Source organism: Rhamphochromis sp. 'chilingali' (assembly GCF_963969265.1).
Source record: "Rhamphochromis sp. 'chilingali' genome assembly, chromosome: 1".
NCBI classification, from domain to species: domain Eukaryota; kingdom Metazoa; phylum Chordata; class Actinopteri; order Cichliformes; family Cichlidae; genus Rhamphochromis; species Rhamphochromis sp. 'chilingali'.
The window spans coordinates 41,989,468-42,004,545 of record NC_137929.1 but is presented as its reverse complement, the minus strand read 5'-3'; the positions used below and the strand labels follow the sequence as shown (position 1 = coordinate 42,004,545).

Below are 15,078 nucleotides of genomic sequence, written 5' to 3'. Positions count from 1 at the left end.
GCCCTGGCTTTATGTTTGGGGTCGTTGTCCTGCTGGAAGGTGAACCTCCGCCCAGTCTCAAGTCTTTTGCAGACTCCAAGAGGTTTTCTTCCAAGATTGCCCTGTATTTGGCTCCATCCATCTTCCCATCAACTCTGACCAGCCTCCCTGTCCCTGCTGAAGAGAAGCACCCCCAGAGCATGATGCTGCCACCACCATATTTGACAGAGGGGATGGTGTGTTCAGAGTGATGTGCAGTGTTAGTTTTCTGCCACACATAGCGTTTTGCATTTTGGCCAAAAAGTTCCATTTTGGTCTCATCTGACCAGAGCACCTTCTTCCACATGTTTGCTGTGTCCCCCACATGGCCTGTGGCAAACTGCAAACGGGACTTCTCATGGTTTTCTGTTAACAATGGCTTTCTTCTTGCCACTCTTCCATAAAGGCCAACTTTATGCAGTGCACGACTAGTAGTTGTCCTATGGACAGATTCCCCCACCTGAGCTGTAGATCTCTGCAGCTCGTCCAGAGTCACCATGGGCCTCTTGGCTGCATTTCTGATCAGCGCTCTCCTTGTTCGGCCTGTGAGTTTAGGTGGACGGCCTTGTCTTGGTAGGTTTACAGTTGTGCCATACTCCTTCCATTTCTGAATGATCGCTTGAACAGTGCTCCGTGGGATGTTCAAGGCTTGGGAAATCTTTTTGTAGCCTAAGCCTGCTTTAAATTTGTCAATAACTTTATCCCTGACCTGTCTGGTGTTTTCTTTGGACTTCATGGTGTTGTTGCTCCAAATATTCTCCTAGACAACCTCTGAGGCCGTCACAGAGCAGCTGTATTTGTACTGATATTAGATTACACACAGGTGCACTCTATTTAGTCATTAGCACTCATCAGGCAATGTCTATGGGCAACTGACTGCACTCAGACCAAAGGGGGCTGAATAATTACGCACACCCCACTTTGCAGTTATTTATTTGTAAAAACTGTTTAGAATCATGTATGATTTTCGTTCCACTTCTCACGTGTACACCACTTTGTATTGGTCTTTCACGTGGAATTCCAATGAAATTGATTCATGTTTGTGGCTGTAATGTGACAAAATGTGGGAAAGTTCAAGGGGGCCGAATACTTTTGCAAGCCACTGTAGATCGACCAGTAGAAAAAGCCAATATGAAGAAACCATATTGAGTAATATATCATATGAAAGAGAAGATTTATTTTTTCAATATCTTGCCCTATAATGTCCCATTGGTGCCATAAAAGCTGATGTCATCATATTGTAATAGAAAAATCCTAAAACAAGCACTCTCTTCTTTTTCTTACCTTCTATCATTTTTACACTTACAATTTTGGAACATGGCTAAAAGTTTAAGTGAAACAGGGAACATGTAGTGTGGATGTAATCTCTGTAAACAAGGAGCTCAGGCTTCCGAAGGCTATTGAACTTGTAGGTATATGCACATAACTATCATGATGTGCTACTGACACCTCCTATTTGTGAGGACCAGCCAATGAGAAGAAGGCTGTCTTAAAGGAACAGAGAGCATATCCATACCAAGGCCCAGGAATAAATTGTATGGGAATCATTTTTTAAAAACACAACCTAATTGAGTGTTATTGCTGATCACGTCCATCCCTGTATGACCACAGTGTACTCTCCTCTGATGACTGCTTCCTGTAAAATAACGCACCGTGTCACAAAGTTTAGATAATCTCAAACATATTTTTGAGCATGAAAATTGCTTCACTGTCCTCAAAAGACCTCCACAGTCACCAGATCTCAGTCCAACTGTGTGATGCTGTCATGTCAGTGTCGAACAAAGTCTCTGACGAATGTTTCCAGCACCTCGTTGAATCTATGCCATGAAGAATTAAAGCAGTTCAAAATGTAGTTTGTTTTTAATAAAGCATTATGCTTCGTATTTTTTGTAATCTAGAGTAAAAGATAGGTCTCATGTTGGATTTGTTCATATTTTTTGAGTACACAAACACATGTTGTAAAACCCAAATAAGGAAAAGCTGTATTTTTTTTATCTTTCCCAAATGAATCAGATTTATAGACTTTTATATCAGCAGCCATAAACAACAGGAATAACCCAGAGGGGAATTATTAATTTTGATAACGACGGCTCTGTTTCAGAAATGAGAGGAACACAGCCATGGATAATATTAGTTCCAGTCCTGTTTGAACAAACCAACCATTCATTAAGGTTTAGATTTGCATTATATTTTCCCCTAATCATCATTTTGGAGCCTTGGCACCAGACAGAGAAACATTAAAAGGCATGTGAGAGTAAATTTAAAGGGGCATTATAACTCATTTGCATATGTGGTGTCTTTTCAGTCAGCATCAGTTTGGACATGAGAAGAACATGGGGCTGTATACAGGAAATGCAGTGGGGAAACAAACTTTTTTAAGTTTGTTTCCCCACTGCATTTCCTGTATGCGTCTCTGCTTCACGGCAGCTACACAAGTCCACACCTACTGCTTACCTAAATCTACACATAATAGTTTAAATTGTGTCTTTACTTTGTTACTAGCAGCCTGTCACAAAACAGATCATTTGTTCTTTAACTGACGAATGAAGAAGACTTTCAAACTTGATAGAACTGTACAAACTCTGTGTTTGCCCTATTATATACGGTATTCCCAAGTATGTTTGCACATTTTTCAATAAACCTATTTATTTTTATTTTGCTATTTTTACAGCAAAATATAAAGAAATATTGAGGTGATGGGATTTTCGCACAGTACTGCACGTCGCTTTCAGTTTACTCCAACTTGATTCTGTTATCATCCACCTCGTCAGGGCTTCTTTAAACGTAAAAACTTTCATGCCTTTCGATAAAAATAAAAATTCAATTCAATTTTATTTATATAGCACCAAATCACAACAACAGTCGCCTGTTAAAAACATAAAACATAAGATTCAGGTTTACTTTAAGCTGGTGAATCACTTCATTAATCTCTATTTGAAATAAACTAGCAGTTTGCAAAAGTTTCCACCAGAGGTCACTCTCTGTCACGTTTTGAGACCTGATTCAGCCGCTATCATGTCTGTGCACACCAGGCTTTGATCCTTGCTGCAGTTTCAGGTTCATACCTCTCTGCAGTGACTTTAAACAGATGTTGTGTTTTTATCAGTGTAATTAGCCTACATTAGAACCTGCTCTGCTCTACGTGGAGCTGCAGAGTTACAGGACGAGGTTTCACAAACTTTCTACCCCGAAGCAGCTCGATTTTGGGATGAAGTTCAGACATGTTTTCTCCGGGATAGTTCAAAAGGATAAAGATCTTGGTTTTTGTTTTGTTTTGTTTTTCCAAAGAATCCTGGCCTGTTTATTGTATTGCTTTTTTGGTTTCTTTCCCTTCTGTTGCTTCCTTTTCTGCTATTGTTAGTTTGTTTAGTTGCTCTCTTGCAGATAAGAAAACTAAAAGACTCAACAATGCATATGCTCTCTTTGTTTGTATACAACAAGAGGTAGAGATTATGACTTGCTACTTTTTTTGGACGTGTCATCCACCTGTTGCTGAGAATAGATGCTTTTTAAACTGGTTGGTTGAGTTTGGAACAATAGAGAAAATACACTCACATCTATTTTAGGATCATACTGAGCAACGTGGGGAGCGTTCTCACACAGGCCCTCGGGCATAAAGAGAGAAACTAAAGGTCACTTAATTAACTTGCCTGTCATAAATTATTCAGCAGCGTCTTAGTCACCCCTGCAGGAGCTTAAGGTGGAGACTGTAGGTCTGCTCAGCCTTTGCAAAACGAGTTTAACCCATTTCCCTGCATCCCAGTGACTGACAGGTACAGACAGCGTGAGAAAAAACTGTCAATATTGCGATAAACTTTACTCATAATGCATAAAAAGTCAAGCGGTTCACTGCTGTTCTAAGGCCTGGTACCCAAAAAAGAGATACAGCAGCATCATCGGCTGTAACTTTCCACCTCTGTGTTTCCTGATTTAACTTGCGCAGTTTCATTTCATCAGATTGTGTCAGTTCCACTAAAATAAGTGTGAACTTTCATTTGCTTGAATCAGCAGCACTGATGGAGTGACGCTGGTTAGTGAATCACACGTCGCAAAGGTCTCCTGAAAGCAGCTTGTTTCCTGTTGGCCTGTTCTGAAATCCTGCTCTCTCTCCATGACCGGCTGCCATTATGTTGTATGTTGGGCTGTATCCAGGCACAAAAGACAGGCATTGGTTAGGGGGGAATTAGCCTCTATGGGGGAACTTTTCAGCACTCGCTGCCTTTTTGGACACCTGTCACATGATGGTGGACACGCAGATGGTTTGAAATCATATCTAAGTAAGACAATAAAGTAATGACGTCCTTGTGGACAATAGTAAGTGGGGTTTAAAGTAGAGTGGCTCCATGAATTACTACATATAGCTATTTATCATTAATATTCACTAAGATCAGTGACATTAGTTAACCCTGTAACTCCATGTGTATCACATGTGATGCATGTCATGGTTCTCAGGTTTTTTTCCTGTGTTCTTCATCCAGTTTGGAGTTACTGTGATTATTGTCTCGTCTGTATTCTCCTAGTTTAGTTATTCGTGTTTCTAGATGTTTAATTTTGTTCCCTTTCATGTCCAGTCTGTCTTAGTCTCGTCTCCGTGTGTCCTCCCTTGCGTCCCCCGTATGCAGTCAGTCTTGTCTCCGTGTTTGTTTCCCTTTCTGTCTGTGTGTCAGTTTGTCTCTGTAGTCTGTACTTCCTGTCTTACTTTGTCACTTCCTTGTCTTGTGTGCATTGTGTTTAGTTAAATTTCTCTATGTCCCCTTCCTCCTGTGTCAGTTCCCTTGCATTTAGTCGATTCGTGTATATGTTACGTTTCCATTTAGTTATTTCCCTTCTTGTTTCCTTTGTTTCTTCCCCATGTTTACGTTTCATCTCTGCAAAGTTTGTGCTTTGGTCTCTGTCTCAGTGTTCATGCTTCCTGTTTTATTTTGGCGTCAGTGTTTCGTTTTTTCCCCTTTACAAAAACCTAAATTTAAAGTTTCACAATACATGTTTCAGCAATAAAATGCACCAAAAATGAAAATGTAGTAAATACGATACAAATTAAAACTCGTCAAGTTGATATTTAACTTGGTTCAGGTTTTAAAGGGTTCAACAGAAGCACCAGACGCACATTCACGTCATTCAAGGTGTGGTGCGCTTAGGTGATGCTGATGATGTTGTTAGCTCTCTAGTCAGTTACGTAGTGTCTGTTTCATTTATTTACATTTATTTAAATCATAAATTCAGGTCTATGTTAAATTCTTTGCGACTGTTCTGCCCTTTGGGACATTTCAAAAACACTTCATTTGTTTTAAAAATGCACTCTGTTTATTTTATTTCTTTCTAGCACACTAGCAAGCCACGATAATGGCTGTATTTAGCTGTATAATACACAAATGATCAGGTATGGACAATGGTGGATGGTAATAGGTTTCGCTAGAGACAGGGGCTGCAAATCAAGTTCACCTCGGGGCTCCATGAAACCTTGGGCTGGCTCTGAGTTCATCTTATTTACATAGCGCCAGATCACAACAGCAGTCCTCTTACACCGATTTAGATAAAGCCAAAGAATAAAACAAATCTACATGTGTAAGCACTTGGTGACAGTGGGGAGGAAAAACTCTCTTTTAACAGAAAGAAACCTTCAGCAAAACCAGGCTCGGGTAGGAACGGCCATCTGTCGCCAGCAGTAGTGCTGGGAGTGCATCATGCAAGATCAAGCTGTAATCTGAACCTACAGCAACGTGACTAAAAAGTTGATTCAGGATCCCCTGATCCAGCCCCAACTATAAGCATTATCAAAAAGGAAAGTTTCAAGCATAATTTCAAAAGTAGAGACAGTGCAAATTCCCAAAATCGAAACTGGGAGGTGTTGCCACAAAGCTGAAGGCTGTGCCTCCCATTCTGCTTTTAAAAACTCCTTCTGAGAGGTACAAAACATTTTTTTAAAAGTGCTTTTTTAAGCGTAGGACCTTGATTCTGCTTTAACAGTTGTGTCAAGTGACAGATCGCCTCATTGTCAATTCAGCATTTTCACCCCAAAACACTTCTGACTCTGAGTCGTCTTGAGACTGATTGGTGTTTACATAGAGCTGATCAGAAGTGCCATCCGTCCAGCCTACATAGGATACACCGAATCTAAGCTTCAGCTACATCTTTGGATGGAGGAAACTCATGTAAAAGCCAGAACAGCTGCACCACAGTGCCACCTTTAGCACATAAAAAGTTTAAAAGAAAAATAATCATTCTTTATTTATTCCAGAAGCCAAAAATAAGTCACAAAACACAAAAAACAAGTTAAATAAAAATAAAAAAGACAGCGTAATCACCATGACGAGACATCCACACCAGTGTCTCCATAATAAAAACCGACAACATTAACCTGATATCCATCAGGGCCATGATGATCCCATTCTCAAAAGTGTTGAGCCTGCAAACAAATTTATACATGAGGTTTCATAATAGAGCTTCAAATGTGCTGACATGGACTGTAGATTGCATACACTCAAAAAACATGAAATCTCACTGTTGCTGGTTTAAAGAATCATCTTTAGTTTTATTTTAAGAAGTTGTGTAATGTGGTTCCACCCAACTGCGTTAAGCAACTCCTGAGAAACTGACTGCTTTTATGGAAACGTTAAACTGGCTCAGCAAAAAAAACAAAGTTTCACTGAAATAAATCAAACACATCAAGTAAACTTCTTCTCTGTTTCTTAGAATTCAGATCAAGTCAGTTCAGTTTTATACTGTAAGGTAAAGACCCTACAATAATAGAAAGAAAACAGAGAAAACCCCCCTAAGAGGAAGCACTTTGGTGAAAGTGGAAAGGAAAAAAATCCCTTTTAAGAGGAAGAAACCTCCAGCAGAACCAGGTCAGGTTTGCCACCAGAGATTAATAACAAGTAATGATTCGATGCAGAGAGGTGTATTAACATATAGTGAGTGAGAAAGATGACTGAGGAAGATACATTCAGTGCATCATGGGAAGTCGCCACCAGTCTAGGCCTACTGCAGCATAACTAAGGGAGGATTCAGGGTCACCTGGTCCAGCCCTAACTATATGCTTTAGCAAAAAGGAAAGTTTTAAGCCTAATCTTGAAAGTAGAGATAGTGTCTGTCTCCCAAATTCAAACTGGAAGCTGGTTCCACAGAAGAGGGGCCTGAAAACTAAAGGCTCTGCCTCCCATTCTACTTTTAAATACTCTAGGAACAACAAGTAGGCCTGCAGAGCGAGAGCGAAGCGCTCTAATAGGGTGATATGGTACTACAAGGTTATTAAGATAAGATGGGGACTGAATATCCAAGACCTTGTATGTGAGGAGCAGGATTTTGAATTCAATTCTGGATTTAACAGGAAGCCAATACAGGAGAAATCTGCTCTCTCTTTCTAGTCCCTGTCAGTACACAATTAGCACACTGCTGTGTGTTTGTAATTTGAGATTTAGAAATCGGGAAGATCACAAAAGCTAAAGATTAGAATCAGCAACTGGGGGGGCATCTGTGAAATCCACACAGGAGTCAGAATTCAGTTATTTTAAACAAGAATCCAAAATTCCAGAGCTGAGGTTTGCTTTGCTGAAAACAGTCCAGGTTCACTGCAGCTCTCTCATTAGCTAATATCACCTCTAAAACCCCGAAACAGCGTCAGATCTTCAGCTTCCACGCAGGATCGCTGAGGAAAACACGACACACCTGCAGCCTGACCTTTGACCCGTCCTCCTCGACAGTCTCTGCCTCTCTGTTTACCTTCATCATATTTGCATAGCTGCTGCTGCCTGACCGGAGCGCTCGTCCTCGCGTGCTCACACACGCCCCCGCCCCCGCTCACCTGCCTGCCTCGCGCCAGAACCAATCCAGCGGTCGCTCGGTGCGCACAGACATACAGCAAGTTTCTGACGTCTGTTCTCGAAAAGAAAGGACTAAATTCACAGGATATTTTTCACCTTTTTTTATTTTATTATTAATTTTTGTGAACTTCTGTGAAAGTGAAGCCTGCGTGTGAGCGCTCCGTGGATGACGGAGGAAGTTACGCGTAAAGAGGGAAATGAGGTTTACTGTGTGGGGGGGATCTAAGGCTGTAAGTGACAGTGAGTGAGACGTTAACATCATTAAAAAATGAGGTAAGAATCTCACCTGTCTTTCTAACACACTGACGCCGTTTAAATCGAGTAACTGTAGCGCAGATGTTAATGCGCAAAAGCGCCTTTTTTCCGCCTTGACGCACAGTTCACGTCGCCGCTTTAATTTATTACAGTTAAATCGGTTTTAAAGCGACAATAACCACCCAACAAAAGCAAGAGCCGCACGTCAAACGGATAGACCTATTTTAAACTGTTCTCACTCCTTAATATTTTATCCCTCTCGTTTTAGCTAGTTTATTAAACTCTGACAGATGCTTCCATCATCCATCAGAAACAGAGACAGAGGTGGCTTTGTTACCTTCCCCCTTTTATCTTTTTTGTCTGAATTTGCTTTTAAAGCTCTCTACAAACTCTGATTTCCAGGTTTTCCGTGCAGGTAAAATCTCTCTGTGAGAGGCTCTTTCTAAACTTCACCAGCTGCCCTTGAACTTGTGCGAGAAATCCTTAAATTGTGGGACTTTCTTTGGCTTGACCAATGATTTTTAGTCGCCAAAGTCAAGACAGTGGGTCGAGTTTGTGGCATTCAGCACACAGAATTAAGTTTAAAATAATTTTATAACGAGATTTTTTTTGTATGCTTTCAAATTGCCTTTCTTTGTTATATAACCTAAAAAAGGTGGTTTAAAATGGCTTTAAGTGTCCTGTAAGTGTTAAAAAAGAGATCCTGTTTTGTACACTTTATTAAACTGTCAATCTTAACTATGAAATAGTCTTTTACACAGTTTTGAGAACCTGGACCAGGTATCTGCATTGATTATCTTGGAAAGCCCCTTCTTCTTTCTGTAAAGTGCTTCACAGACACAGAATAGAGTAGTGAAACCAGCAGGCATGGGAAAAGGACCACAAAGTAAGAACAATAACTGCGCTGTCTCTGCCACATGAGCAGACACAGTGCTCCTGTGTTAGAGAGTGAATGAAAGAAACCACGCTGTTGTCATTCAATCTCAAAGTGTGCGGCTTAAAGCTGACCTCCTGCGCCGGGTGCAGGTTGGTCAAGGTGAGCGGTTTGAATCAGATGAATTACTGGGTAATCCCTCCATGACTCTGCTATTAAATCTGATATCTGATGTTTTTTTTGCAGCAGACTGGACAGATCAAAAGAATATTTTAATCTGTGAATTGATGGGGACTTGGAAGTGGCAGTCATGATGTTTTGCACACTAATCAGATAGAGTGAGGAAAGGGGAAGAGGCAGATCAGAGCAAACCACTGCATCTAGGTGGTGGCTTGAAAAAATGTTTCCAATGCTCAGTGAGTGCGTCAGCTGCGTGTCATTCCAGTACACACCTGAACAGGGTAACAGTGTGTTACTGGGGAAGTGCCTGCAGCCAGACTAACAAGTTTTTTTTGCATAATGGGGAAAGGACTAGAAGAAGTCAGTCATTAAAATAGCATTAAAACCGAGGGCAGGTACAAACTGAGTGCGCGTGTTATCAGGCTTTGGAAGCTGAAGGTGAAGGCTTGGCTTGGTTTAACCTTTGCTGAATGTGTGGTCTTTCTGTCTTTTTCTTGTTGACAGGGAGACCCTTCTTCCCCCCAGTATGGATCAGAGCTCATCTAAAGAGGTTATCTTGCAGTTTAAGATTCCTTATCGACAATCTTTGGGTCCGTAACACATCCAGAGGGAGCGTCTTTAGCCTCATCGCCTGACTTGCAGAGTGCTGAAAACAGAGGAGCTGGACTCTCTCTGAAATACTCTCTGACTCTTCTCCTTGATGCTCAGACGTTAACAGCATCCGACAAGGGAAAGTAAAGACAAACAAACACTGTTCTAGTGTGTTTTTGTCATGCAGAGGAGCTGACGGGCACAAGGGGAAAAGCAAAGTGACAGGTTGGCAGACTGTGAAAGCCCTCGCACTCACACTGGGTCACCATGCCAGACGAGTCCCGAGGCATCCAGGACGAGGGGAAGCCTGGAGCAGAAGCTTCGCAGCTGTCCTTGGTGCCAAATATTGTTGTCGTCTCCAACGACGGGGAGGGCAAAGTCAACGGGCGCAACATCATTGAGCTGGAGGACTTCACAGACAACTTAAAGCGCTCTGCTAAAAGCAGAAATGGTAGCACAGGCAGCCTTGTCATCGGAGGCGAGTCAGGACTCAGTGCATCCCAGGTTTCCGTAGAGGTGGGAGTGGCCAAGACTGGACAGGCCCCCGAACCAAACAAAGCCAACTCTTTGGTGAGGGGAGCAGGTGCAGATCGTGATAAGCTACAAAGTGACAGCAGGGATTCGATGCAAAAGAACAGCTGCAGTGATTCGGATTACGGCAGCTCAAAATCCCTTCCCGGTTACGGTGGCGCAAGTTTAAGCGCTGATTCCTGTGATGAAGAGCTGTCTGAGCTCGATGGAAATGTATTCGAAAAGGCTAGCCGGATCTCTCCCATCAATCTGTCTGAATCCAGCTTGAACACCTCTCAGCTTGAGCAAACCCCTAAAAACAGTCATGACAACTATAGCATTGATTCTAAAACTGACATAACTACTAAAGCAAAAACGAAAAATTCACTGAGTGGAAGCTCACCAGAATTACCCAGTGTTTCCCCCAGGGCCAGCCAATCCGGGGACAGCATCGACATCAGGTGGGCCAACGAAGATGACGACCGACGAAGCAACCTGTCCAGGCAGACTGTGATAGAGGGCGTGTGCTGCTGCTATCAGGCCACCCACAGGGCTTGTCTGCAGTGCGTGGAGGAGACTCCGTTAATGGTGTCTGGACTGGTGCTGACATTGGTCTTCAGTTTGGTCATTATCATCGTCCTCGCCGCCACAAGGGTGAGAATTAAAGTGAACACTAACCAGCCATGCTTCAGTTTGGGAAATGCACCCCACTGAGCACCAGAGGTCCATTTCCTGGTCCCTTTATGTCTGATTTTGATGCAAGAGGGAAGTAGATGTCCACATCACACACAGTTGCTGTTTCCAAAATAAAAGAACGTGGATCTGTAGTTTCTTGAGTTCAAAATTTGATTGAAATTGTAGATCAGACAACATAATCAGTATCTTATTCTTACCGTATTCAGAGTTTTTTCTAGTTTTTGCTATGTAACTTTGCACTGTCCACTTTCTGCTGTAACAGAACAAATTTCCCACGTGTGGGACTAATAAAGGTTATCTTATCTTATCTTATCTTATCTTAACGCAGAGTAGCCTCATTGATGGCTATTTTAGTCCAAGTTTCCCTGGGCAAGATACTTCACCCCAAAATGCATCCATCGAGGTGTGATAGGCTGAGAGATTAAAAGTTCTTAGAGTTCAGTAAACAGTAAAGAGCTCTATAACTGTGTGTGTGTGTGAATCTGACTTCTGTTGCGCAGATGGTTGCCAGTAGGTGGCCTGTGACTGAGACCTAAAGCAGCAAAACATAGCCAGCATATAGAGTCAGATAAGTGCAAGTCACGTAGATGCCAAAGAATTAAAAGAAAAGATCAGAACTGCCACTTTTGAGATTATCAACATGAGCGTAAGCAAAGGAGAAATCTTACAGCCAGCGGCACCAAGAAAATGGAGGATTAAACCTGTTTCACCAAAACGCAACAGCATTCCTGTTGCACTTCACTTAGACCACATGACTTCTTACAATTGCAAGTCACTGTTGTACATGAAAGCCGTACATACAAGTATTACCTGCCTTTGAAAAGTCTGTTTTAAGTACTGTTTTCTGTCTCTAAAAAAGGGTGATCTGTAAGAACCGGTTGCTATCGTATCAGACGATACAATAAAAGTAAAACATCAAATTATCTAAAAAGCTAAAAAAAAATTATCATTTTCAGATAAGATCATATAAGTTAAGATATCCTTTATTAGTAGAGGTGGGAATCACCATACATTCCTCGATACGATATTATCACAATACTTAACGCACGATATGATATTATTGCAATTTTTTAAAATATTTTGCGATATTCAGATTCTGTACATAAAGGTAAACTTTATCAATATTCATTTTATCTAATATCAAAGTCTCACACTCCAACTTAACTCAATGCAACCATCTGGTACAATTATAGCTATTCTGAACTATGCAATTTATGAAAACTATGCAGCCCCTTCAGCAACTGAAGAATTTGAAAGTAAATTAAAACAAAATATAATTTTACATTAAATAAAAAAGTTTTAAACTTAATTCAAATAAAACATGTCTTAAATTAAAATAAGTAAACTGTCATGTTTATTGCTGCCATAAAAAAAGTTAAACACATTTGGACAGTGAAGGAATGTCAGGATTCTTGCTCAGAAAAAGGATCAACATGCTCTGAAGTCAGAGCATGTTCCAGTCCACAAAAACTTTTTTTGTAACAAAATATCGATTTCTGCTGTCCCTGTATTGATACATTATTAGCAAACAAAATATCACGATACTACACAGTATCGATTTTTTCCCCCACCCCTATTTATTAGTCCCATAAATGATAGGTAGATAGGTACATTCATATCATTACAGCAGTAGATTGGACAGAGCAAGAATAAATAGATCCAGTATAACCAAAGAACAATAATATTATACAAGATAAAATGTACATATATGCAAGGTAACATTTTCGCTAATGGTATTTACAAAGGCTTCCCTTTATGTCTAAATTTTGGGTGGGGGGGAGAAAGTTGATTAATCGCCTTTTTAGGCTTGAACAGAGGCTTTCACTCGAGCTTATCCCAAACATTCACTATTCACCTTTACCTGCTCAACAAGTTTTCTGTTTTGAGGTCTAAAAGACATCTAAGAAGTTAAATAAGATATAATCACATTTTGCTTCTCATTTATAGCCCAGCTAAGCTATATAATGACAAAGGAGAAAGCACTTCTTTTCATTGTGCTCGTGAATTTCAATTCACTTTATGTTCTCTGAAACACATAAACCTACATTTGAGTCATAATACTGTCCAGTCTTGTGTTTGCACAGCAGTATTTAGTGCTAACGCTAGCCGCACACTGCATGTGCATCACCAAGCTAGCATGCTAATCTCCCTCCTGTTTAATTTATAAATACCAACTTTTAAAGTGGATAGATGACCATAACCCTTAGTCAAAACTAATATTTCCATTTTAAAAATAACCAATCCTCCCTGTCATTGTGAAAATTAAAATACCTTTACTTCCTGTGGCTGAAGCAGATTAAAAACATGGCACCACCTGTTTGAAGCTGAGCCCGGCTTTCACGTCTGATGAATACAAGCATTTTAATTTTGCTCCTTTGTGCTAAGCAGGCAGGTGTTTTTTGGATATAGTAAACAGCAAAGTAAGCTCTTCCAAATGCATTAATATTAATAGGAAGTGCTCCTTTCCCTGCCACTGTTAATGCTGTGCAGGAGTTTGTGCAGGAGCAGACAATTTAGTTTTCTTTTAGAGCATTTTTTAAAACTTTCAAACAGCTAAGACGTTGGTGACATTAAAGCACTATTTCACTTTTTCTGTCGCTTCACAGACAATAAGCGAACATGTGGGCGCTCTGTCCATTGTTAGCATTGTTCTTTGCCTGAGCACGATGCTGCTCGTCTGCCTGCCCTGGCTGGCCACGGTGAGGCGCTGTCGAGGAGCGCTGGCCCTCTTCGTCTGGGGGATACTATACATCACTGCGATGGTCTTCGTCTTCACGGGCGGACAAGTGACAGCGTGGGAACAGGTGAGTCCCAATGGTCCTGAGCACAGATAAATGGGAGGGTTACATCAGGATGGGCTCCGGTGTAAAATCTGCGCCAAATAAACGTACACATCTATCCGTGGTGGCAACTCCTTGGGAAACAAAGGAGAAGTTAAAAGTGAAAAGACGCCCAGGACAGCTGGGATAAGCTCTAAACTGCTGCATGTTTCTTTCTTCTTAGGTTGCGTTCTTCCTCTTCCTCTCTCTCAGCGTGTACACGGTGCTGCCTCTCTCGCTGGCCTGGGCCCTCATGGTCGGGATAGGGACCAGTGTTTCGCACGTCATCATCATCAGCGTCTACGTTCCTGTCACCAGACCAGAGACACCAGATCTGGCTGTGCAGGTTCACACACATATCATATTTGAATATATTTAAACTAGTTTCTAACGGCACGAGGGTCATGTTAACCTTCCTCTTGTGACGTTAATTGTTTTTCCCTATTTCTTATTAATGAAAAGGGTTTGGTCGTGCTGAAATTATAATTGGTGTGTGTGCTTTGGAAGTTCATATGTAAATTTTGGAGAGATGCTTCCTTTTGCATGAGCCAGAAAAGAAAAAAAACAAACCTCAAATTCAAATAGAGTGATACAGCGGTATCAACAGGGCTCAGTTACTTTGGAAAAATGTAAATCACCTGTTGTTATTATTAGTGAAGTCATAAACACATTTAGTTGTGGTCAGATGTTCATATTCACTCATCATGTGCGTGACTTTTAATGATTTCTTTTGGATTTTCAAGGGTCAGATATAGACACACCCCCCACTAATAATTGGGTTACTGTCTCTTGACATGTTGGGTCTTTTGATATCCATCAACAAGCTTCTGGCATAATTCTGGCTAGATGTGTGACTACTTATCTTGGCAGAATCACTAGAATTCATTTAAATAAGTTGGTTTCCTGGCACAGACCCGGCTTTTAAGCATAGTGAGGATGGGGACTGGCAGCGGCTCCCGGGCCTGGCAGATCCCCAAAGAAGGCATCCCCTAGAAAGCAGTAATAACTGTGTGTTACGAAGGTCATGGACCTCTGCAGTAATATAAGTGGTAGGCCTGCTAGCGAAGATAAGTAGCCCCTGGCCTCAATAAGGTGGTCGAGGGGACTTTTGAAGGTCTTTCCAGAAGTTTAATGTTAGCCTACTCTATCGGATCCAAAACCAGTTTTTATGTATGTTTGGAAATCTCAGTATCTAGGGTTACTTCATGTCAAGTTGTTTGTAAGTGGCTTAGCGGCCCTTCTGTTTTGTTTGCTAGTCTTTTGCCTCATGTACATTGTGTTTAGTTTTCCTTCCTTTCCTGTCCTGGTTTAG

The 15,078-nt window shown here is 41.2% G+C and overlaps 1 protein-coding gene across 1 annotated transcript in view; it reads left to right on the top strand.

The window, feature by feature from the left end:
- The first annotated feature begins 7,842 nt into the window (after positions 1 to 7,842).
- The window catches only part of LOC308404315 (adenylate cyclase type 2), a 31,099-nt gene continuing 23,863 nt past the window's right edge, over positions 7,843 to 15,078 (top strand). Inside the window, exons 1-4 of the mRNA XM_080894335.1 lie at positions 7,843 to 8,114; positions 9,655 to 10,905; positions 13,554 to 13,751; positions 13,951 to 14,112. Coding sequence (XP_080750461.1) covers positions 10,009 to 10,905; positions 13,554 to 13,751; positions 13,951 to 14,112 — 1,257 coding nt within the window. The 5' untranslated portion in view covers positions 7,843 to 8,114; positions 9,655 to 10,008. The remainder of the gene's footprint in view (positions 8,115 to 9,654; positions 10,906 to 13,553; positions 13,752 to 13,950; positions 14,113 to 15,078) is intronic.